Source organism: Erinaceus europaeus, chromosome 9, assembly GCF_950295315.1.
Source record: "Erinaceus europaeus chromosome 9, mEriEur2.1, whole genome shotgun sequence".
Classification (NCBI taxonomy): domain Eukaryota; kingdom Metazoa; phylum Chordata; class Mammalia; order Eulipotyphla; family Erinaceidae; genus Erinaceus; species Erinaceus europaeus.
The window spans coordinates 20,387,974-20,411,932 of NC_080170.1; the positions used below are offsets into that span (position 1 = coordinate 20,387,974).

At 45.5% G+C, this 23,959-nt stretch overlaps 1 protein-coding gene across 11 annotated transcripts in view; it reads left to right on the top strand.

Annotated features, from left to right (window-relative positions):
• The window catches only part of TFDP2 (transcription factor Dp-2), a 133,221-nt gene that overhangs the window by 50,363 nt on the left and 58,899 nt on the right, over positions 1-23,959 (top strand). Inside the window, exon 1 of one of the 11 annotated variants that reach the window (XM_016191237.2) lies at positions 17,712-17,852. The exons of 7 other annotated variants lie outside the window; for them this stretch is intronic. In XM_016191237.2, coding sequence (XP_016046723.1) covers positions 17,822-17,852 — 31 coding nt within the window. In that variant the 5' untranslated portion in view covers positions 17,712-17,821. Of the gene's footprint in view, positions 1-17,711; positions 17,853-19,136; positions 19,231-19,395; positions 19,539-23,959 lie in introns of those variants that run through there. 3 more of the 11 variants (XM_060197461.1, XM_060197462.1, XM_060197464.1) reach the window with 3 other exon arrangements.

Genomic DNA, 23,959 nt, shown 5'->3' on the forward strand with positions numbered 1-23,959 from the left:
TACCCCCAAATTTACTCCTTTTACTATTGCATCTGACAGCAAAACCTTGTGACTAGTATAAGCTAGTGAAGTCTAGGTTAAACAGCTTTCAGCAAAGTCTCTAGACTGTATCTTTCAGTCAACAGAATTGATAATACAATATATGAGACCATACATGAAGGTTCCCTGCCTCAGATCACTGCTATCTCCCCCCACCCCCAACCTATACTTTCAGTCTATATTCTCATACTCAGTCTGGTGGTAGGTAGTAGGAATGCCTTGTAGTTTTTAATGTCTATTCCTGACAATCAATGGGGAACGGCTTTTATATTTTTGTTGTAAACTGTGTAAACTATATTTTTGTTGTAAACATTATCGTGGTAGGTAGTCCTGAACCAGATATATTTCATCTTCATTCCAGGGGGCATAGTCGCAAGAAGTATTTTACCAGGACTATATGTACTAAAGGATATTATAATTGGAGCAAGTTCAGGAGTGTAAATATTGAAATATAGCATACATGAAAAGATTCAGAGTAGAGCCAGGAAATAACGCACACCATGCTTGGGGACCTGGGTTCAAGCCCCCAGTCCCACCTGCAGGGGGAGGCCCCTGAGCAATACAGCAGTGCTGCAGATGTCTCTCTTTCTCTCTCCTCTCTATTTTACTTTGTCTCTATAAGAGAAAGAAAAGAGAAAAGGAAAGGAAAGGAAAGAAAAGAAAGGGAGTCTCAGTGATAAGGTTAGAGCCCCCGGTTCCCACAGGCAGGGAAAGTTGCACAGTGGTGAAGCAGGTCTGCAGGTGTCTCTTTGTATCTCTTCCTCTCTACCTCCCCTACCCTCTCAACTTCTCTCTATTCTATCAAGTAAAATAAACTTTAAATAATAACAATAAAATAGAATAATCTATTTATTGACTAGAGACAGCCAGAAATCAAGAGGGAAGGGGGTTTTAGGGAGATAAATAGAGAGAGAGACTTGTAGTACTGCTTTACCACTTGCAAAGCTTTCCCCCTGCAGGTGGGGCCGGGGGCTCGAACCTGGACACCCTTGAGCATTGTAACACGGCCACTCAACCAGGCGTTTCACCAAGTGTGCTAGCACCTGCTCCCTTCCAATAAATAAATAAATAAAATAATAAATAAATAGAGAGAAGTAGAGAAACACCTGCAGCACTGCTTCCTACTTGTGAAGCTTCCCTCTCACAAAGGGGACTGGGGGCTTGAACCCGAGTCTGCTCTTGGTCGCACATATGCTCAACCAGGTGCTCTACCACCTGGCCCCTTTGTTTCTTTCTTTTAACTTCAAATAGAGAGACAATCGAGGCAGAGAGAGAGAGACCACAACATCATACAGTTTTCCCTAGTGTGGGTGATTCCATGTGGCATCAGGGACTTGTCCTCATATATGACAAAGTGTGTGCACTACTCAGTAAGCTATCCTCTGGACCATGAATCGAATATTTAAACAAGATGCCTTAAAATATTCATCTCAGGGGGTCTGGTGGTAGTGCAGTATATTAAGCGCACGTGGCGCAAGGCGCAAGGACTGGCTTAAGGATCCCGGTTCGAGCCCCCGGTTCCCTACCTGCAGGGGAGTCGCTTCACAGGCAGTGAGGCAAGTCTACAGGTGTCTATCTTTCTCTCCCCCTCTCCGTCTTCTCCTCCTCTCCATTTCTCTCTGTCCTATCCAACAATGAATGACATCAACAACAACTATAATAACCACAACAAGACTGCAACAACAAGGGCAACAAAGGGGGCGGGGGGAATGGCCTCCAGGAGCAGTGGATTGATTCATGGTGCAGGCACCGAGCCCCAGCAGTAACCCTGGAGGCAATATATATATATATTCATCTCATACCTTCGGAGGTAACTCTGGATTGAGCTCACTCACAATCACGGGTCCTGAGTTTGAGTCCCCAGCATCACATGTGCCCGAGTGATTGATACTCAGGTCGTGTGTGTGTGTGTGTGTGTGTGTGTGTGTGTGTACCTCTTATCTCTTGAAAGAAATAAAAATAAAATCTTTCAAAGCTAATCATTTACTTAAGAGATTTCTAGAAAACAAAGATCAGATCAGATCAGGTTTTACTTAGATTAGTGAGTTTTGCTCATCTGAAGATGGAATCCCTATGATGCATCAATCTTCCTTTTCTCAATTTCTCCGAAGCTGGAACTAGGGGGGTTTCCACAAGAAAACTGACTGCTGGGGGCCGGGCAGTAGTACAGCAGGTTAAGCGCACATGGCGCAAAGCCCAAGGGCCAGCTAAGGATCCTGGTTCGAACCCCCGGCTCCCCACCTGCAGGGGTGTCACTTCATGAGCGGTGAAGCAGGTCTGCAGGTATCTATCTTTCTCTCCCCCTCTCTGTCTTCCCCTCCTCTCTCCATTTCTCTCTGTCTTATCCATAACAACGACAGCAATAACAATGATAAACAGCAGCAACAAAAAAGGGAAAAAATAGCCTCCAGGAGCAGTGATTCGTAGTGCAGGCATCAGTGATAACCCTGGAGGCAAAAAAAAAAAGGGGGGGAAGGAAGGAAGGAAGGAAGGAAGGAAGGAAGGAAGGAAGCTGTGGCTCCTGTTTTGCAAGCTCTCCAGAGCAAAGTAACATCTTATGTCTCGGGAACACAGACCTTGGAGGATTAACACTCAACTGAGCTCCATGGGCATAGAGCTGGCCTGGAGAAAATGTGTCATAACAGCATGGATCCTGAGATGTTTTGAAGAGAAAACTTCCCGTAGTCCGGGAGGTGGCACAGTGGATAAAGCCTTGAATTCTCAAGCTTGAAGTCCTGAGTTCAGTCCCCGATAGCATATGTACTAGAGTGATGTCTGGTTCTTTCTCTCGCTCTCTCTCCTTCTATCTTCATGAATAAGGAAATAAAATTTTTTAAAATAGAGAGAAAACTTCCCTAGAAGGCCAAGGGGCTGCATCTGGGGGCCGGGGCCCTGGAGAAAATCAGGGAGCCTCACCCTGTCCCCATGCGCTACGACCTGGGCCTCCCAGAACCCTTTACTTTGGTGCAATACACCAAACCCAGTCCAAGTTCCACTTTATGTTTCCCCTTCTGTTCTTATTTTTCAACTTTTTTTTAAATGTTTTTTTAGTGTTTTATTTATTTATTATTATATAGAGGCAGAGAGAAATTGAGAGGGGAAGATAGAGAGGGAGAGAGACAGAGAGACACCTGCATCCTTGCTTCACCACTTGTGAAGCTTTCCCTCTGCAGGTGGGGGCCAGGGGCCTGAACCTGTATCCTTGAGCACTGTAAAGTGCATGCTTAACCAAGTGCGCCACCACCTGGCCCCTATTTTTCAACTTCTGTCTATGAGTGATATCATCCCATATTCTTCTTTCTCTTTCTCACTTCACATGATTCCTTCAAGCTCCATCCAAGATGAGGTGAAGAAGTTGAATTCACCATTTGTAAGAGCTGCATAGTATTCCACTATGTATGTACGCCACAACTTTCTCAGCCACTCATCTGTTGTTGGACACCTAGGTTTCTTCCAGGTTTTGGCTATTACAGATTGTGCTGCTACAAACACAGGTATACACAGATGAGTGAGATTGGTTCCTTATAGGCTCTCTGAGATGTTTCCATCCACACAAGATGCTGGAATACAGTCACGTAAATGTAAGCCATGGGAATAAATGTTCAAGTTGTTGCACATAAAGGCTCATAGACATTCAGGATTAGTTCATTAACCACAAATCAAAGCTTACTATTTGTACATTTTCCTTAACCTTTGGAAGTTTGTTTCGGGTGGGGAAGTCAAACCAACCTCCTGAGGAAGAAGTCATTTTACTGGCTAGCAGAGCACTGTCAGTTCTCGGCATGTGTAGAACCAAGCCAGGAACCACAGAAAATCTTTCCCTTCCCTCTGCTCATTTCCTCCATGTAAGTTTGAATGTTCTTCTATTTCCATGGTTGTCTGAAGTGATTAAGCCAATCTCGAGGAAATATTCTTTACTGCGCTGCTTTTTCCAAATATATCTTATTTAATTATTTTATTCCAGCCAGGATCTCTATGGCTGTGAAACTTCTTGTCAGCTTGTGCCTGGCCATGGAAATACACCATTCAGATTTCCTGCTGGCTGGCGGGAAGCACAGAGGACTGACAGTCACAGCTGCTAGCACCCAGCCCCCCCCCCCCATTCCTGCCAAGGCCACCCGCATCCCACATGCACCCATCATGGTGCCTCTGCTGTGGGCCTGTTGTTACAGAATATGGCAGTCCTCATGTGCACTGCTTTAGCTGCTGCGTAACAAATTACCTCCACACCTAGCAACTTAAAGCAACTGATACTTACACGCTCTCTTTCCTTTCTATTTTTACTTATTTGATAGGTCAGATAGAAATTGAGGTGGGGGGTAGTGCCAGCCCATAGCACACCAGGTTGAATGCACATGGCACCAAGCACAAGGATCGGTGTAAGGATCCTGGTTCCAGCTCCCAGCTCCCCACCTGCAGGGTTGGTCACTTCCGAGCAGTGAAGCAGATCTGCAGGTGTCTGCGTCTATCTTTCTCTCCCCGTCTCTGTCTTTTCCTCCTCTCTCAGTTTCTCTGTGTACTATCTTAATAATAACTACAACAACGGCAAAGAAAGAAAAAAGAAAGAATTGAGAGGGGTGGGGAAGATCTAGAGTGAGAGAGACAGAGATACCTGCAGACCTGCTCCACTGCTGGTGAAGCCTCCCCCCTGCAGGTGGGGAGTGGGGGCTCCAACCCGGATCCTTCACTTGGCAATGTGTGCACTTATCCAGGTGCGCCACAGCCCAGCCCCTCAGATACTTAGTCTCTCTTGCTGTGTCAGAGTTGAATAGGCAGTTCTGCTTCAAGGTCTCTTCTGTCATCAAGCTGTTTGTTGACCAGGGCTTGAAGGTCTCCTTCCAAGAAAGCTGCCTTGCGTGGCCTTTGGCCGGAGCCCCAGTTACCCAGGGCTGTTCTCCAGAGGTTTCACATCCTGCCCACTGGGGCTCCCCATAGACCAGCAACAAGGACATATTTTTCAGGGAACAAGGAATAGTTCAGTTTTCACTTTAGGGGTCATTTTTCTCTGAGACATTTTACTAATCATCCTCCTCCCCATAGTAGACAGATGGGGCAGACAGTAAGGCCCAGGAGGTGTCACACGGACTCTAGACATGAAGTCCTGAGTTCCGTCTCGGGCATTGCATGTGCCAGAGTGATGCTCTGGTTTTCACTCTCTTTCTATCTTGTTCTCAGTGAATAAGCGAATCTTTTTAAATTAAAAAAAAAAAGTGTTGGAGTCGGGCGGCTGCGCAGCAGGTTAAGCGCACGTAGTGCAAAGCGCAAGGACTGGCCTGAGGATCCCGGTTCAAGCCCCCGGCTCCCCACCTGCAGGGGGTTGCTTCACGGGGTGTCTTGCTCTCCCCCTCTCTGTCTTCCCCTCCTCTCTCCATTTCTCTCTGTCCTAACAACGACGACATCAACAACAATAATAACTACAACAATAATAATAATTAGAAAAACAAGGGCAACAAAAGGGAAAAATAAATATAAAAAAATTTTTTTAAGTGCAAGGCAATGTTTGATGTATACTTAAACTGCAAAATATCCTTATGTTTCCAATAAGGTAAAACTTCCATAAGGATAGAGGATAGTGTTTATAAAAAGTGGGGGGGGGGGGGTCGGGGCAGAAATGTCATGCAAATAGCTTTCATGCCTGAGGCTCTGAGCTCTCAGGTTCAATCCCCAGCACCACCACAAACCAGAACTGAGCAGTGCTGTGTGTGTGTGTGTGTGTGTGTGTGTGTGTGTGTGTGTTTCTCATTTAAAAAAAAAAAAAAGCAGGGGTTGAGCGGTAGCGCAGTGGGTTAAGCACACTTGGCGCAAAGCACAAAGACCAGCATAGTGATCCTGGTTCGAGCCCCTGGTTCCCCACCTGCAGAGGAGTTGCTTCACAGGCGGTGAGGTAGGTCTGCAGGTGTCTATCTTTCTCTCCCCCTCTCTGTCTTCCCCTCCTCTCATCATTTCTCTCTGTCCTATCCAACAACGAACGACAATAATAACCACAACAAGGCTACAACAACAAGGGCAACGAGAAGGGGCGCGCGCGGAGGGGGGGGGGTGGGGGGATGGCCTCCAGGAGCAGTGGATTCATGGTGCAGGCACTGAGCCCTAGCAGTAACCCTGGAGGCAAAAAAAAAAAAAAAAGCAGGAAGTGGGACTGGGTGGTGACTCACAAGGACCCAGATTCAAACTATTGGTCCCCTACTACAGAAAGAAAACTTCACAAGCCATGGAGCAGTACTGCAGGTGTTTCTATGGAAGCCTCTCCACCTCTAGCTCTCCCCCTGTCTCTCAAGTGCTATCAAAATACTAACTGAAAAAGGTCAGAGAAATAGCTCAGTGATTAAGCAGAGGAATTGCAAGCCTAAAGTCCCAAGTTCAATCCCTGGCAACACACCACTTATGCCAGAACAAAAAGTGTTCTGGTCCCCCCCCACACATCCCTCTCACACACACACACAAAAATAAGTTATCTTTACTTATGTATTTTTCATACTTTTTAAAAATTTTTATTTATAAAAAGGAAACACTGACAAAAACCATAGGATTAGACAAGTACAGCTCCACACAGTTGCCACCACCAGAACTCTGAATCCCGTCCCCTCCCCTGATAGCTTTCCTGTTCTTTAACCCTCTGGGAGTAGGGACCCAAGGTCATTGTGGGATGCAGAAGGTGGAAAGTCTGGCTTCTGTAATTGCTTCCCCACTGAACATGGGTGTTGACAGGTCAATCCATACCCCCAGCCTGTCTCTCTCTTTCCCTAGTTGGGTGGGGCTCTGGGGAAGCTGAGCTCCAAGACCCACTGGTAGGGTTGTCTGTCCAGGGAAGTCCATTGGCTTCATGGTAGCATCTGGAACCTGGTGGCTGAAAAAAAAGAGTTAACATATAAAGCCAAACAAGTTGTTGACTAATCATGAACCTAAAGGCTGGAATAGTGCAGATGAAGAGTTGGGGGGGGGGGCTCCATTTTGTAGATAGTAGTCCTATTTTAGTTATATTCCAAAGGGCCCATGACTATACTAGGTTTTTTTTTTTTCTTTTCATACTTTTATCTTTGTTAACCAGAGCACTGTTCAGCTCTTGCTGATGGTGGTGTGGGGGACTGAACCTGGGACTTCAGAGCCTCCAGTATAAGAGTCTCTTTGCATAACTATTATGCTATCTACCTCTGCCCTGAATTATTATTACTATTTTTATTTTTACCAAACATTATTCAGCTTGGTTTATAGTGGTACTGGGGATTGAACCTGGGACCTTTGGTGCCTCAGGCACAAAAATCTTTTTGCATAACCATTATGTTATCACCCCCCCACCCCAAGTAAAAGAAGATTTATTATAAAAATAATAATAATTGTAATAAAGCCCTCCCAGAGACCAGGTGTGTTGCACCTGGTTTAGTGCACATGCTACATTGCACAAGAACCTGGGTTCTAACCCCCAGTCCTCACCTGCAGGGGGAAAGCTTTATGAATGGTGAAGCAGGGCTGCAAATGCCTCTCCCTCTCTGTCACCCCCTTTCCTCTCAGTTTTTGGCTGTCTCTATCCAATAAATAAAAAATGAATCCTTTTTCAAAAGCCCTCCCCCCTTCCAGTCCCCACCCAGACTTCACTCATAACTTAATTGCAATTTTTTTTTGAAGGTCTAATTGGCTTTATTAAATGACTCATGGATGGGCCATTTCTCATCCAACAACCAGAAAGGCCTCCTTCTAATTGCAGTTTCAGCCCCAAAGTGTTACCTTCCCCCAATGAGTCTGGAGTTTCCTGTTCAGCAGCCCAGAGGTCATCTCTCCTCAGTAAGAATCCCCTAGCTCTCCTGGGAGGGCAGGTGGCATTGCCCAAATAATCTTTCTTTTCTCTTGCTAATAAAACTTGTCCCACCCTTTCTGGCCAATAATAATAAAAAAAGAAAACTCCCTCCCAGTGTGTGTGTGTGTGTGTGTGTGTGTGTGTGTGTGTGTGTGTGTCTGCAGGCCTTTCTACTTGCGGGCTGGGCCCTGGAGTCACTGATTAAAGCCAGTTAGATATCTGCATTTATTCTGACAGATTGAGTTTTTCAGCAAATAGAAACTGTCTCAGTTTGTTTGACTCCCTGTCAGAGGCCCCACTACCGGGCACTGCCTCGACCTTTGTAAGGTAGCCAATAAATTGCACGCAGGCTATTCAAAGAAATTTGCCTCTTCTTCCATCTTTTCCTTCTCTCTACCACCACCACCAGCATCCTGACTATCAGCAAATGCTAATTCAGAGAAAGGACTGGAATTTGCCTACATTCTTGGGAGGAAGAAAAAAAAATCTTCTAAGAACTCTTACTAGCCTCAGTAATTGGATTTGGACTTTTTATGTAACGATGATGAGTTGGTTTGAAGTAGTAGTGAGAACACGGAGTGAAATCCAGTGACAGGAAACCTGGGTTTTAGCTGCTAGTCAGCTAGAGGGACCTGACTTACTCTCTTTTGCAAAAATTCTTAGTCAAAATCAGTGAAAGTACAGAGAAGCAGAGTTACAAACAGAATCCGGAGCTAGGGCTGGGCGGTGGCCACACCTGATTCAGCACTCATGTTGCAATGTCCCAGAACCTGGGTTCAAGATCTTGGTCCCCAACTGCAGGGGGGAAGCTTCAGGAATGTGTGTGTATGGGTGTGTGTGTGTGTGTAGCACTGTAGGTTTCATTCCCTCTCCCTCTTTCTCCTTCCCCCTTACCTCTAGGTCTATCCAATAAATACATAAATAATTTAAAAGCTATTTAAATAAGAGTAAATAAGAATTGGAAGCCAGGAAAACAAGTTAAAATATGCTGGAGACCAGGAACATTTTCTAAGAGTAAGCGCCAAGGTGGATGGATCCCTGACACAGACTAGCAGGAACAGGGCAGATTTCCTGCTCATTTCTGCTGCCCACTGGCAGTTTCAGGACGTGGGGTCTGCGCCAGGCAGAAACTTGGCAGCTGCCTCTGCCTGTGCTGCAGCAGCTGCTATCTGCCGCCTCCAGTGCTTTCTCTCCCTCCCTGCTCTCTTATCATGACCTCTCCTGCCTCCGCCTCCTCCATGACCAGGGTTTGTGAGGGCAGGGGCAGAGGAGGGCTTGTTTATTACAGTGACTTTTCAAAAGCGAAGGGAGGAGAAGTGGGAAGGGACCATAAGAAAAAAGTCTGTTGAAATGATAATGCCTTTTTTCAGGTCCTACTTCAAGCATGTAAACACACACACACACACACACACACACACTTGCCATTGCAGGAAATTGCAGGTGTTTATAAGGGAAGAATCTAATAAACTCCCTTGTACCAGTCACTAGCTTAATCAACTTGATCAGACCCTAGTGTAGAGTCTTGTGCTGTTTCTAAGTATGCAGGGATAATTCAAGATTGAATAGGTCGCAGGAGGAAGCACAGGACTCAAGAGTTCTTCTGCTTCATCAGAGGGAGAATAATCCAAGACATCTTGAATGGAGAATCCGCACACTGGGGACCAAACTCAGGACCTCACGTTTGCAGGTCTGGTACGCCGCCTACTGCACTACCTCCCTTTCTTTTGAAGGTCTATCCCTTTAACCACCATGCCAGGCCGTTGACTTTTGCTCTGTAGCACCAACATTTTCTAAAGTCTCTTTCTCCTGCCTGTGGATGCTACCAAGTAAGCACCATCAGGGTCCTTTCCTCCGGCCACTATCATGTTGTAAATCAGTTTCCCAAAGAGTCGGCACAACTGTGAAAGCTCTTCATTGAAACAGCCAGTGAGCTTCTGAGACACCATCTTGAGCAGTGGTGAGCATGCAGATTGCATGACAATGAGAGGCCCAGATGCCAAGCCATCTAGAAGCTATGGGTTTGTTGTCTGTACCACCAGGGAGGAACTGGATACAGACAAGAGATGTGGAACCAAAGAGAAGATTCTCAGAGACCCGGGGCCCACTCAGCTGTGAAAAAGATTGGTGTTGGTGACACTAAAGTAGATGCGGAAGCCAACGTCACCGAGTGACTGCTGTGAACAATATGGAACAGTGCTCTGATGTTCTCGTTCTAGCTCTATCTTTTACTTTTAAAGACTAAGTCCAACTCGGGGCTAGGTGGTGGCACACCTGGTTGAACACATAGGCTACAGTGCACAAGGACCCAAGTTCAAGCCCCCAGTCCCCACTGGCAGGGGCAAAGCTTGTGAGTAGTGAAGCAGTGCTGCCAAGTGTCTCTCTGTCTCTATCCTCTATCTCTCCCTTTCTCTCAACTTCTGGCTATCTAGCCAATAAATAAAGATAAGTGAAAATAGAAGGGGGGCCAGGTGGTAGTGTAGCGGGTTAAGCGCACATGGCGCAAAGTGGAAGGACTGGCATAAGGATCCAGTTCAAGCCCCTGGCTGGCTCCCTACCTGCAGGGGGTCTCTTCACTGGCAGTGAAGCAGGTGTGCAGGTGTCTATCTCTCCTCCTCTCTGTCTTCCCCTCCTCTCTCGATTTCTCTCTGTCCTATTCAACAATGACAGCAATTACAACAACAATAATAATGATAAACAACAAGGGCTACAAAAGGGGGGGAATAGCCTCCAGGAGCAGTGGATTCATAGTACAGGCTGTCCCAGCGATAACCCTGGAGGCAAGAGAAAGAGAGAGAGAGAGAAATCTGATTTATTTCACATGATATAGAATCTCATAGGTGAGAGAGAGATTGGTTGAGGCCAGAGCATTCCTCTAAGCACAAATGGTATGGGGATTGAACCTGGACCCTTGGGCATGTAAATCCAGCACTCTGCCAGCTGAACTGTCTATTCCCCACCCCACCCATCACAATGGCTTTCTAGATGCAATAGCAAAAAACTGCATCTGGTCAGGTCCTGGGCTTTGTGAAGGTAGCCAGTGAAGTTGAGGACCAGTACACAAAAGGTGCCTGCCCTTAGTTCTAAGGCCAGCTGCAAGTTCAAGGGTCTCCCAACCACACTTACATCTAAGACTCACTATTCTTTTTCTTTTTCTTTTTCTTTTTTTACCGGAGCACTGCTCAGATCCGGTTTGTGGGGGTGGGGGTGGGGATGGAACCTGGGACTTCAGAACCTCAGGCATGATAGTCTCTTTGCATAACCATTATGCTATCTGCCCCCTGCCACTCTCTGAAGACTCAGTGTGCTAAGAACAGTGTGCTAAGAACTGTTATCCTCTTGGTTCCCTGTTGTTACAGATTGAAATTAATCAAGCGAGAGAAACAGTCCAGCAGACAGATAGTACCAGACTTGTGTCTGTCTCTCTCTGGAGACACGAGCGGCCTGGGTTTCCCAGCACCAGTGTTTGACAGCTCCTCTGCTGTATTGCCTGCCCACCAGAGGTGCACAGTGCGCTTTGGTGTCCAGGGTCTTAGTTTGGAGGTCCACTCACAGACCTTAACCAGCTGCTCAAGGGGCTGATAGAAGATGCTGTCGCTTGAGACGGTTGAGCCACTGCCACGGGACACAACTCCTCCTCCCTTCATCTCTGTGTTGATGTGACTCAGAACCCTCACCCCAAATCACTTTGTTACTAGTAATCTGCCTGGCCCAGTATCTCCAGTCAAACAGAAAAACATTCTGACCAGGCAAGACATTCCAAAGGGTTAGAGATTACCTCCCAGGACCTAATGGTGGAAGCCAAAACCTCTTTGGGGAAGGTTAAATTCTTTACTTCAAAGACTTGTATTCCTTACAGAAAAAGAACTCAACTGTTAGAAAGCTGGCATCTCAATTAAAAAGTGAGCTAAATATCTAAGGAGCGTCATCTATGACTATATACAGAAAGCAATAAGCATATGAATGGAAGCTGTCTTTTGTCCTCAGGAAATTGCATATTAAAAGGCTGGAGCACATGGGGATGGGGCTGTAGCTCTGTGCACCAGGTTAAGCATACATAGTGCAAAGCTTAAGGATCCCGGTTCGAGCCCCACCTGCAGGGGAGTCCCTTCACAAGTGGTGAAGCTGGTCTGTCTGCAGATGTCTTTCTCTCCCCCTCTCTGTCTTCCCCGTCTCTTTCAATTTCTCTCTGTCCTTCTTCTTCTAGCGTTTGCCTTTCTGTGTCCTATCCACGAACAGCAACAAAGGGAAAAAGATGGCTGCCAAGAGCAGTGGATTCATAGTGCAGGCACTGAGCCCTGGAGGCAAAAAAAAAAAAGCTGGAACACCTCTTAGAATGACTGCAGGGAGCCAGGCAGTAGCACTGTGGATTAAGCTCACAGGACACAAGGCGCAAGGACCAACTAAGAAGCCCAGTTCAAGCCCCTGGCTCCCCACCTGCAGGAGGTGGGTTGCTTCACAAGCAGTAAAGCAGATCTGCAGGTGTCTGTCTTTCTTTTTTATTATTATTATCTTTATTTATTGGATAGAGACAGCCAGAAATCAAGAGGGAAGGGAGTGATAGAGAGGGAGAGAGGCACTTACAGCCCTACTTCACCACTCATGAAACTTTCCCCCTGCTGTGGGGACCAGGGGCTCGAACCTGGGTCCTTGTAATACATGTGTTCAACCAGATGTGCCACCACCGGGCCCCAGGTGTCTATCTTTTTCCCTCCTTCTCTGTCTTCCCCTCCTCTCTGGATTTCTCTCTGTCCTATCCAACAGCAATGACAATAATAACAACAACGATAAACAACAAGGGCAACAAAAATGGAAGAAATAGCCTCCAGGCTATTCGCAGCGAAGGCACCAAGCCCCAGCAATAACCCTGGAGGCAAAAAAAAAAAAAAGAGAGAGAGAGAATGACTGCAGTGCCAACAGGAACGATACTGCTGGTTTAATTCCTGACCTGCACTCCCTGAGGATCTCAGGTCCTCCCCCTTTGTGAGCTTGCACAGTGGTGGAGGTGTTTTTAGAAGACAGTTTCTGTGCTGGGGAGACAGCATAATGGTTCTGCAAAAGACTCTCATGCCAGAGGCTCTGAGATTTCAGTTCAGTCCCCACCAGCACCACGGGCCAGAACTGACCAGTGCTCTGGTTTCTGTCTTTGTCTCTATCTCTCTCTGTGTATCTCTTAATAAAGTAGGTTGTGAGATTGCTCTACCCCAAACATCATCAATCTTCAATCTTAGCTGCCTCCCTGCCATCACTCCAACTCTGTCCCTCATTAGTTCTGCAAAAGACTTTCATGCCTGAGGCTCCAAGGCCCCAGGTTCAATCCTAGGTACTACTGTAAGCCCAAGTTGAACAGTGCTGTAATTTAAAAAAAAAAAAAAAAATTACAAAGAGAAAAGAAATGGAAGCACTAACTCACCCCACCTCGAAAGGCAGGGGGTGGCATGGGGGGGGGGGTGTCTTGTTGGGCAAATAACCTCATGAAAACTCCAGACTGATTTAAGATTCCAGTGTTGGGGTGGGGTGGTGGCATACCTGGTTAAGCACTCACCTGCAGGGGGAAAGCTTCACAAGCAGTATAGCAGTGCTGCAGGTGTCTCTCTTTCTCTCAACCTTCTCCTCTTGATTTCACTGATATATAAATTACACTTGATGTGTAGCTTTTAAAGCACAGAACTTCCATGCCTGAGAACCCAGCTTCCATGTACCAAAATAGTACTCTGGAATCTCTCTCTAAATCACTTTATTTTATATTTATTTATATTACCACCAGGGTTATCACTGAGGCTTGATGACTATGACTCTATCACTCCCAATCGCCATTTTTCTAATTAAAAAACTTTTTTTTGTTATCTTTATTTATTTATTGGATAGAGGTAGCCAGAAATCAAAAGGAATGGGAAGATAGAGAGAGAGTGACACCTGCAGCCCTGATGAATCACCTGCCAGGTGGGGACTGGGGGCTTGAACACGGGTCCTTGAACATTGCAACATGTGTGCTCAACTTGCTGCGCCACCACCCGCCCCCCCTCCACCTTTCTTTTTTTCCCTTTTTCTTTTCTTTCTATTTCATTATTGGCTAGGAGAGAGAGAAATTGAGAAAGGAGGGGAAGATAGACATGTGTAGACCTGTTTCACCACTCATGAAACCTCCCCCCCCTGCAGGTTGGGAGCCTGGGCTTGAACCTGTGTCCTTGCTCATGGTAATATGTGCGCTTAATCAAGTTCACCACCACCTTGTTCCCTCTAACTTTTAAAAGGTTATACTTGTGGGGCTGGGTGGTGGCTCACCTGGTTGAGTGCACCTGTTACAATGTGCACGGACCCAGGTTCGAGCCTCCAGTCCCCGCCTGCAGGGGGAAAGCTTTGCGAGTGGTGAAGCAGGGCTGCAGGTGTCTCTCTGTCTCTCTCCCTCTCGATCACCCCACTCCCCCTCGATTTCTGGTTGTCTCTATCCAATAAATAAAGATAATTTTAAAAACATTTTTTAAAAAAGTTATACTTGTGGGGCTGGGCCGTTTTGTGCCCAGTGAAACCCACACATTGCCATGTGCAAGGACCAGGGTTCGATACCCCACTCCCCAACTGCAGCAAGGATGTTTCACAAGCGTTGAAGCAGGTCTAAAGGTGTCTAGCTTTTTCTCCCTCTCTAACTCCCCCTTCCTTTCATTCTCTCTCTCCTATTGAATAAAGAGAGACAGAATAACTGTGAGAGCGATGGATTCTCAGTACCAGCACAGAGACAGAGAAGGAGAGATACCTTGGCAGCTCTCCACATTCACATAGCCATAAGCCAGAGCTGAGCAGTGCTCTAGTGTTCCTCTGTGTGTGTGTCTCTCTGCATCTCTCTCAAAAATAAAATTAACAGGGAGTTGGGCTGTAGCACAGCGGGTTAAGCACAGGTGGTGTGAAGTGCAAGGACCGGCTTAAGGATCCCGGTTCTAACCCCCGGCTCCCCACCTGCAGGGGAGTCACTTCACAGGCGGTGAAGCAGGTCTGCAGGTGTCTATCTTTCTCTCCCCCTCTCTGTCTTCCCCTTCTCTCTCCATTTCTTTCTGCCCTATCCAACAACGATGACAACAATAACTAAAACAACAATAAGACAACAAGGGCAACAAAAGGGAATAAATAAATAAATAAATATTTTTTAAAAAAAAGTCTGAGGGAAACTGCCACTAGAGTCCCTGGTCCTGGAGTTTTCCTTGCAAGGCTTTGCAGCAGGGATTTAAGTCAGAGAGGCATGGGGTTGTTTGCTCTTTCCTCCAGTGAGCTTTGGAAGTTTGAGTCTTTCAGGGAATGTGCTGTCTTCTGACTATTTGAGGATCTGCCAGAGAGCTTTTGTTAATGATTCCTAGTTCAATTCTATTGCTGCCCAAAAGCCTCATTTGGGAATTTAAGTTGTTTTTACTTAGTTAGTTGGGGCCTCTTTCCTTTCTTTTTTTTTCTTCTTTAACACTTTATTTAATTTTCTTTCTTTCTTTTTTTAGGATAGAGACAAAGAGAAATGCAGAGGAAAGGGGAGGTGGAGAGGGCAAGAGAGAGACTTAAAGCACTGCTCCACTGCTCATGAAGCTTCCCTCCCTGCAGGTGGGGACTGGGGCTTGAACCTGGTTCCTTCTGTACTATAATATATGTGCTTAAGCACACGTGCCACCACCTAGCCTGTCTCTCTACCTCTATCTCCTCTTCCCTCTCAATTTCTCTTCTGTCTCTAGTCAGAATAAATATCTAAAAACACATTTTTAAGAAAATAAACAAATAAAAATTTAAATTATTTATTTAAAATAAGGAGAGAGAAACACAGAACATTCCTCACTCACATACTATGCTAGGGAATCCAACTTGGTCCTCCTGCTTGTAAGCCCAACTCTCTAGCCACCATACCCCCTGCAGCTCCCCAGGCCGCTGTTCCTTATTTCAAAACAGGTAAGCCAAGGTCTGTGCTGGTGGAGGTCACCATTCTCAGCAGTGCTGGCTGGGAGTCCACAGGCCTGGGATCTACCCTCAGAAGTTCTTAGGGAGTTGGCCTCTGTTGTGGGGTGGGCATGAGGGTTTTTAAGTTTGTCAGCCAGCCCTCCTGTGCAGCCAGGGCTGGGGCTCACTCCACTCACAGACATCCTGTGGGCTGTTGGAAGCTTAGTAAAGTCTGGAAGGTATGCTTTTAGCAGATAGAGGAAATTATCAAGTGACGTTCAAATCATTGTCTCTACCACAACATACAGGAAAGGCCACTGCTTCATTATAGACTAAGAAACAGAAGACAGCTCAACAAAAGAAAAATCACTCCAGAGTCCTGCAAGGGAAAAATAAGTGCGGTTTGTTTTGGTTGTTTTTTTTTTGTTTGTTTGTTTTTTGCCACCAGAATTATTGCTGTCTGTCTATATGACTCCACTTCTCACAGCAACTTTTTTTTAACTTATTTTTTTAAACGTTACTTATTTATTATTGGATAAATTGAAAGAGAAATTGAAGGAGGGAGATGGAGAGAGAGAGACAGTTTAACAAGAAGAAAACTCTTTGTGAGTGGTGAAGCAGATCTGTGGGTGTCTCTCTCCTTTATCCTCTCCTCACCTCTCAATTTCTCACTATCCTATCAAATGAAATTGAAAAGAAAATTAACAAAACAAAAACAACCAGGGGGAAAAAAACCCACTTTATTTGGTTTATTCCCCTCAGTATATGTTTATGTGGGCGTCTGTCAGATGTGCTAAGCACAGAAGACAGACACAAGACTAAACAGAGCACAGTCCTTGCTTTCCCGGAGCTGCTGTCAGACCTACTTTCAGAGAAGAATCATTCAAATGAGGTGGTAACTAACTGATCAGAGAAGGAGAGGTACCTTATCTTGGACTGGTTACTGTCAGGGATCTGAGATAGAAACCATTAAATTTGGGGCCAGGCGGTGGCACACCTGGTTAAGCACACACATTGCAGTGTGCAAGGACCCGGGTTGATGCTCCTGGTCCCCACCTGCAGGGGGAAAATCTTCACAATTGGTGAAGCAGGGCTGCAGTTGTCTCTCTGTCTCTCTCCCTCTCTATCTCTCCCACCCCTCTCAATTTCTCTCTGTCTCTATCCAATAGAAAATAAAAGGTTTAAAAAGAATTTTCAAAAAGAAAGTTTGTTTATAAAAAAAATTTTTTTAAAGAAACCAATAAACCCACTGAAGACAATTAGGCTTTTGCCTGTTCTGTTCACTGCTCTATTCTCAGGGCCCAAATTCAAACGTGGCTCGTAATAGACATTTAGTAAGGGTATGTTCCTGAACTAGTGTTGATTGGTTTTGAATTTGTGTAATCAGGCAAGTGATTTTGACACCAAGCTAAGTAAACAATCGACCACCTCAGCTCCTTTATTTTCAGGCATGTTACCTGCTTTTCATTCGCACTTGTGCCTTGTCAGGAAAAGCTGAGTAATATTAATAATTAGGCTCAGGGCCATCTGATATTGCAAAGACTAGATCTGAAAAGGAACATGGGAGGGCTGCTTTCGTTCAGCTTCCTGCCTGGGAAAAAACGGGGTAAGATGATTAGGTATGTATTTTTTTTAATGAATCAGTTAAGAAAAAAGAAAAAAAAGAGGACAACATAATCAGGTTCTTTCTTGAGGTGTTAGAGTAAGGTTTTTTTTTTTTTAAATCCTAGATAGAAAGGAACCAACCTGGAAAAAAAAATGGAGAACTCCTAAAAGTGTGGGAAAGTGAGGGGGGAAAACAGAGCACAAGTAAGCTGGTCTTTGTTGATATCAGAAATGGAGCTGTCACTCACCCTGGCATTGAAGCGGAGCCTCCTATCACAAGGGGCAGGACCAGGCTTTTTTTTTTTTTCCCTCCCAGAAGCACTGGACAGTTATTACAGGTTGAAAAGCCCCGAATACTTTCTTTCAAGAGTTTCTCCTTTCTCCTTCCCCCTGTGTCCGACTCACAGTGCTTTTTAACTCTGCATTCAAGATGCACTGAAGTCTGCCTCGTGACTGCCCGGAACCAGCCTGCGTCCTGACATGTATAATTCGCGTTATGCAGGTTTCATGAGTAAGTCCCACCTTCCATTCCAGCTAGTTGAGATTTAAGTGCTTTTCTAGAAAATAAAGGGAAAAAAAAAAAAAGGTGGAATTAAGCCTTCCATGTTTAGAACGCCTGCTTTTCCTTGGCACCTATTTCTTTTTTTCTTTTTAAATACATTTATATTTTTTCCCTTTTGTTGCCCTTGTTGTTTTCATTGTTGTTGTAGGTGTTGTTGTCACTAATGTCGTCGTTGTTGGATAGGACAGAGAGAGATGGAGAGAGGAGGGGAAGGCAGAGAGGGGGAGAGAGATAGACACCTGCAGACCTGCTTCACCGCCTGTGAAGCGACCCCCTTGCAGGTGGGGAGATGGGATCCTTGGCACCTGTTTCTAAAATAACCTTTACAAAGAAGAAAGCAGAGTTGCTGAAATAGCTTGCTTGGGTAGTTCACTGCTTTGCTTTAGCACTATGGCTTTGTCGCTGTCTTAATATTTATTTATTGCCATTATATTTAGTAAATATAATGGGCTGGGAGACAGCATAATACTTATGCAAAAGATTTTCATGCCTGAGGCTCTAAGGATTTCAGGTTCAATCCCCAGCGCTACCATAAGCCAGAGCTGAGCATTACTTGCTCTGTTAAAAGGGAAAAAGGTAATAATATATATATATATGTGTGTGTGTGTGTGTGTGTAATAGGGTAATATATATATATATATTAGGACTGGGAAACAGCATAATACTTAATGCAAAAGACTTTCATGCCTGAGATTCTGGGGGGGGGGTCTCAGGTTCAGTCACCAGCACTACCATAAGCAAGAGCTGAGCAATGCTTGCTCTATTAAAAGAAAAGGAAATATAGATAGATAGATAGATAAATAGATATAATAGGGCTGAGAGACAGCATAATACTTATGCAAAAGACTTTCATGCCTGAGGCTCTGGGGTCCCAGTTTCAATCCCTAGCACCACCATAAGCCAAAGCTGAGGCGTGTTCTGGTCTCTCATTTAAATGAATAGAATTAAAAGCAATAACAATAATAAATTATGATAGTAAGGAGGAGGGGAAGAAGAAAGCAGGAATCTAGCTGGGGGGTGGGGGAAAAGTGACCTTATAAAGACCTCTGAAGACCTGGGGAAGGTCTGCATCGCCCGGGCGGGCCTGCGGGTGAGCGGATGGCTGGATGGCTGGATGCCTGTCGCCAGCCCGCCAACCTGCCCGAGCGGTTTTCTTGAGCATCTTTTTAGCTGTCCTGGGAGGGGTGTGCAGCGCGGCGTCTCTGGGCTCGATTGCTCGCGCCTGCCCCAGTCTCAAGTTTCCAGTGGATGGTAACAAAGGCTGGAGAGCCGGGCTGCAGCCGCCCGCGCCCGCCAGGTGAGCCCCGCCGCCGCCCGCCCGCGCCGGGTGAGTCCCCCGCCGCCCACCGCGGCAGAGCCTCTCCCCCCACCGCCGGGTTAGACTGATCCGCAGAGTCCGGAGGGCACCGGATCCAAGACGTCCTTGCTCGCTGCAGACAGGAAAACTACAGGGCATGGAAGGGGGAGGGGGGCACGCAAGGGGGAGGGGAGGGTAAGCTGAGGCTTCCCCCCCACTTACTTCTATACAAGTCAATTGCAAGAATTGAAACCCCCACCTACCCACCCCCCAGCCTGACTTCCTGCCTCCTTCCAGCACTGAGGAAGCAGTGGAAGAGATGAATAATAATTGCAAAGGTACTTGATGTGTGTTGTTTGGAAATGCAATTCAATGGAGAGTTTGTCCTTTTTTTTTTCTTTTCACTTTCATTTCTTTCCAAGAGCTGATAAAAACAGCTCTGTCCTTCCACCATGCTTCTCCCCCCCACCCCCATTGACGAGAACTTGTAATTTGGTGACAGTAAAATAGTGAGTCTCTGGAATCAACCTGACACTCTTGCAAACATAGTTCAGCCTGCAAGAGCTGTTTCATTCCCCACCACAAGTACCACCCCCACCCCACCCCCCACTTTTCTTTCTTTTTTTTTTTTTTTGGTCTCTCTTCATCTCCTGGTCTATTTTTCTTCTAAGCATTTGTGCTTTGAAAATGTCAGCTGTATTCTAATGAAGCTCTGTCATTGTTTCCCCCTCAAGGGCCCGGTGCATTCCACTGCTTTCTGGCTTATTCCAAGGAGGCGCAGTGTGAGGGTGGGTGGTGGCGTTTGTGCGTCTGGGTGGTGACTGCCATTATGTGAGCTCTGGATTGGCAAAGAAAAATACAGCCAGCAAGAGCCTATAGGCATCTGGAGCCTGGGAAGAAACTCTTCATCCTACACAATACGGATGGAGCCGGGAGCAGAGCGAGTGACAAGTGCAGCCGACCACCTCTAGTGCACTGCATTTTATCGACATTGAATAGTCTCCCAGCTTTTTTTTTTTTCTTCTTTCCATTCTTGCTATAGGAACATTCACTCACTTTTGAAACTTTAACAAGGAAGTGCGTATTTCTGAAGTTACTGGCATTTTAAGGAGCCCCGTGGAAAATTTAAATAACGCACTTCAAAAAAAAAGTTTTGAGGAAGCCAGTGTGGGTGGGAAGGGGGTGTGGTAGGGGAGGTCAGGCAGAGAGCCTTTCTTTCAGTTGGGAAAACCCTGGCTGTGAAGAATTAAAAAAGCAACAGATGTTTCTTCAGTTACAATTGAGGTGGTTTCATTGAAGGCACAGGAGCTGGAAGGGGAGGGGAGGTCATTAGTTTGGTTTAATCTGAATGAATGAGGCTGTAGTCATTTTAAATGTGTTCTTTTTAGTATTCAAAATTTCAGGATCCCAATGGGTCAATATTCTGAGTAGCATACCTTTTTGAAGAACCTTTTCTTTTTAACCTTAAAGAAGTGATGTGTAACAAATAGAAAGGTGGGGGCATCTGCTTTAACTCTCTTTGAGCTTCCCATTGAAGTTACAGAGAAATTGATCCTTAAATCATGTGAAATATCAGGGAGCGGGAAGCCAGAGGCATTAAAAGATGCAGAAGGCTGACATAGGTTGCAAAAGTTTGTAAGTTGCACAATAGGTGAGTGCTACGGTTCAAAATGAAATCGCAATAGGAAACGTCTATTGCATGTAGTGATAGGTCATGGTGTTATCAGCAAGAAACATGAGGCTGATCCCAAAAGATCTTTGAATGAGAAATATGGAGGAAGTACTCTCAGTTTAATTAAAATGAATCTTTTGTCCTTTCCCTCTAAGAAGGAAGCTGAGATGGTTGCTAATGGAAGAAAAGGAAGTGTTTATCTGCCGGGGTAGGGGAGGTAGGAAAGAGTATGCCTGGAATGAAAATGACCAACATTTTAAAAATAGTTTTTCAAAGTGCGGAATTTATAACGAGTAAAGTGAAAACTTCCTATTGCAAAAAAACACAAAGAAGTTCTGTGCCCCCCTGGGACACTCCATTTCATGTGCCATTTCTTTAATTGTTGTGTTTCTTAAAGTTAGCTTGCCAAAAAACTCGTTTTGAGTGCCTGTTTTTCTCATAAATCAAGCACTTATTGAGTATTTGCCAAACTTGCACTATAAAATTTATAGTAACATAGTAGTCAAAATAGCATTTATAATATTTTTTTTCTATTTTATTAATTTTTTCAAATTTTTATTATATTTTAAAATTTGTTAATTAGTGATTTAATAATGATTAACAAGATTGTTAAAATAACAGGGGTACCGGGACTCGGGCTGGTAGCGCAGTGGGTTAAGCGCATGTGGTGCAAAGTGCAAGGACCTGCGAAAGGATCCTAGTTCGAGCCCCTGGCTCCCCACCTGCAGGGGAGTCGCTTCACAGGCAGTGAAGCAGGTCTGCAGGTGTCTGTCTTTCTCTCCCTCTCTGCCTTCCTCTCCTCTCTCCATTTCTCTCTGTCCTATCTAACAACGACGACATCAATAACAACAGCAATAATAACTACAACAACAATAAAAAAAGGCAAGGGCAACAAAAGGGAAAATAAATAAAAAAGTAAAAAATATAACAGGGTTACAATCCCACACAGTTCCCACCACCAGAGTTCCATGTCCCATCCCCTCCATTGGAACTTCCCTGATCTTTATCTCTCAGGAAGTATGGACCAAAATTCTTCATGGGATGCAGAAGGTAGAAGGTCTGACTTCTGTGATTGTTTCTTCACTGGGCATGTATGTTGGCAGGTCAATCCATACCCCCAGCCTATTTCTATCTTTCACTAGTGGGGTAGGGCTCTGGAGAGGTGAGGTTCCAGGACTTTTGGTGAGGTTGTCTGCCCAGGGAAGTCAGGACGGCATCATAGTAGTGTCTGCAACTTGGTGGCTGAAAAGTGCTAAGACAGAAAGTAGGACAAATTATTTAATAAACAGGAACCCAAAGGAAGGAATAGAGCAGATGAAATTGGGTTCTTCATGTGGGAAGAAACTAGGGAGTCTATCTTAGGAGCCTATGATTTTAGTAATTCTGCCTGAGCCTGATAGCTAATATTCAGGTGGACTAAAAATAATTTGTCTGGGAAGATGTTGTCAGAGTTTAGACTAGGACTAGAGAGTTGGATTAGGCCAGAGAGTAGCTTCCCTCAATTTTTTATTATCATTATTGGATAGAGACAACCAGACATCAAGAGGGTAGGAGGATGTGGGGGTGGGGGGAGAGAGAGAGACACCTGCAGCCCTGCTTCACCACTTGCAAAGCTTTCCCCCTGCAGATGGGGACTAGGGGCTCAAACCCAGGTCCCTGTACATTGTGATATGTGCACTCAGCCAGGTGCTCCACCACCCAGCCATATTAAAAAAAATGTTTTTAAGCTTTATTTACTTATTGGTAGTGGGAAAGAAAGAGACTAGAGTGTCGCTCTGGTATGTGTGATGCCTAGGCTGAACTTAGAACCTCACACTTGAGAGTTCAGTGCTTTATCTAAAGGGATACCTCCTGGACCACTTTACTTATGATTTTAATAGAGACAGAATCCAAGAGCAAGAAAGAAAGAGACCGCAATACCAAAGCTTCCTCCAGTGCCGTGAGGTCTGGCTGGACTCAAGCCTGTGTCTCTTGCATAGACACTGTTCAAGTGAGCAGTTTCACTGGCCTCATTTATTTATTTATTTTACCTCCATGGTTGTCAGTGCAGGCACTACGAATCCACTGCTCCTAGCAGCCACTTTCTCCATTTTATTGAATAGGACAGAGAGAAATTTAGAGAGGAAGGGAAGATAGAGAGGGAAAGAGAAAGATAGACACCAAGAGAGCTAGGTGTTACAGCAGCGGGTTAAGCGCACCACAAAGCACAAAGACCAGCGTAAGGATCCTGGTTCGAGCCCTCTGGTTCCCCACCTGCAGGGAAGTCACTTCACAGGTGGTGAAGCAGGTCTGCAGGTGTCTATCTTTCTCTCCCCCTTTCTGTCATCCCCTTCTCGTTCGATTTCTCTCTGTCTTATCCAACAACAATGACATCAATAACAACAATGATAAACAACAAGAGCAACAAAAGAGAAAAAATGGCCTCCAGAAGCAGTGGATTCCTAGTGCAGGCAGCGAGCCCCTGCAATAACCCTGGAGGTGAGAGAGAGAGAGAGAGAGAGAGAGAGAGAGAGGGAAAGATGGACACCTGTAGACCTACATCCACTAGTGAAGCAGCCTCCCCTCAACCCACAGATGGGCAGCTGGGGGCTCCATGATGCTTGCATTAGCATGTGTGCTTATTTTCATAAAAGACAGAGAGAACTCAGACCACTGTTCAGCTCTGGCATATGGGGGGTGCTGGGAACTGAACCTTTCACCTGTGAGTCTGCGGCCACAAAAGTGTGTTGTGCTATCCCTGCACTGTCTCCCCCAGGCGACTCCCCCCCCCCCATTCCTTACATTGTAGCACAAATTTTGTGTATGGGGCAAATATTAAGTGTTTTCTAGATCTCTGGTAGGTCTGAGAATTAAGACTGAAAGCATGTAAACATCTGGCAGTGGTGCTCTGCTCCCCCTCTCTGGTCTCTCCTCTGTTTTCTCATCAGTAAATAAAGAAATCATTGAAATGCTACTGTAGGGAAAAGAAGATAATCAGCACTCACGGCAACTGAAGGACGTCTCTTCCTCTTAGGCAGGACCTGTGGGCTTCCTTGGAGATTTTGATAATAAATTTAGAGATCGTTTTCAAGTGATTCAGGCCATTGT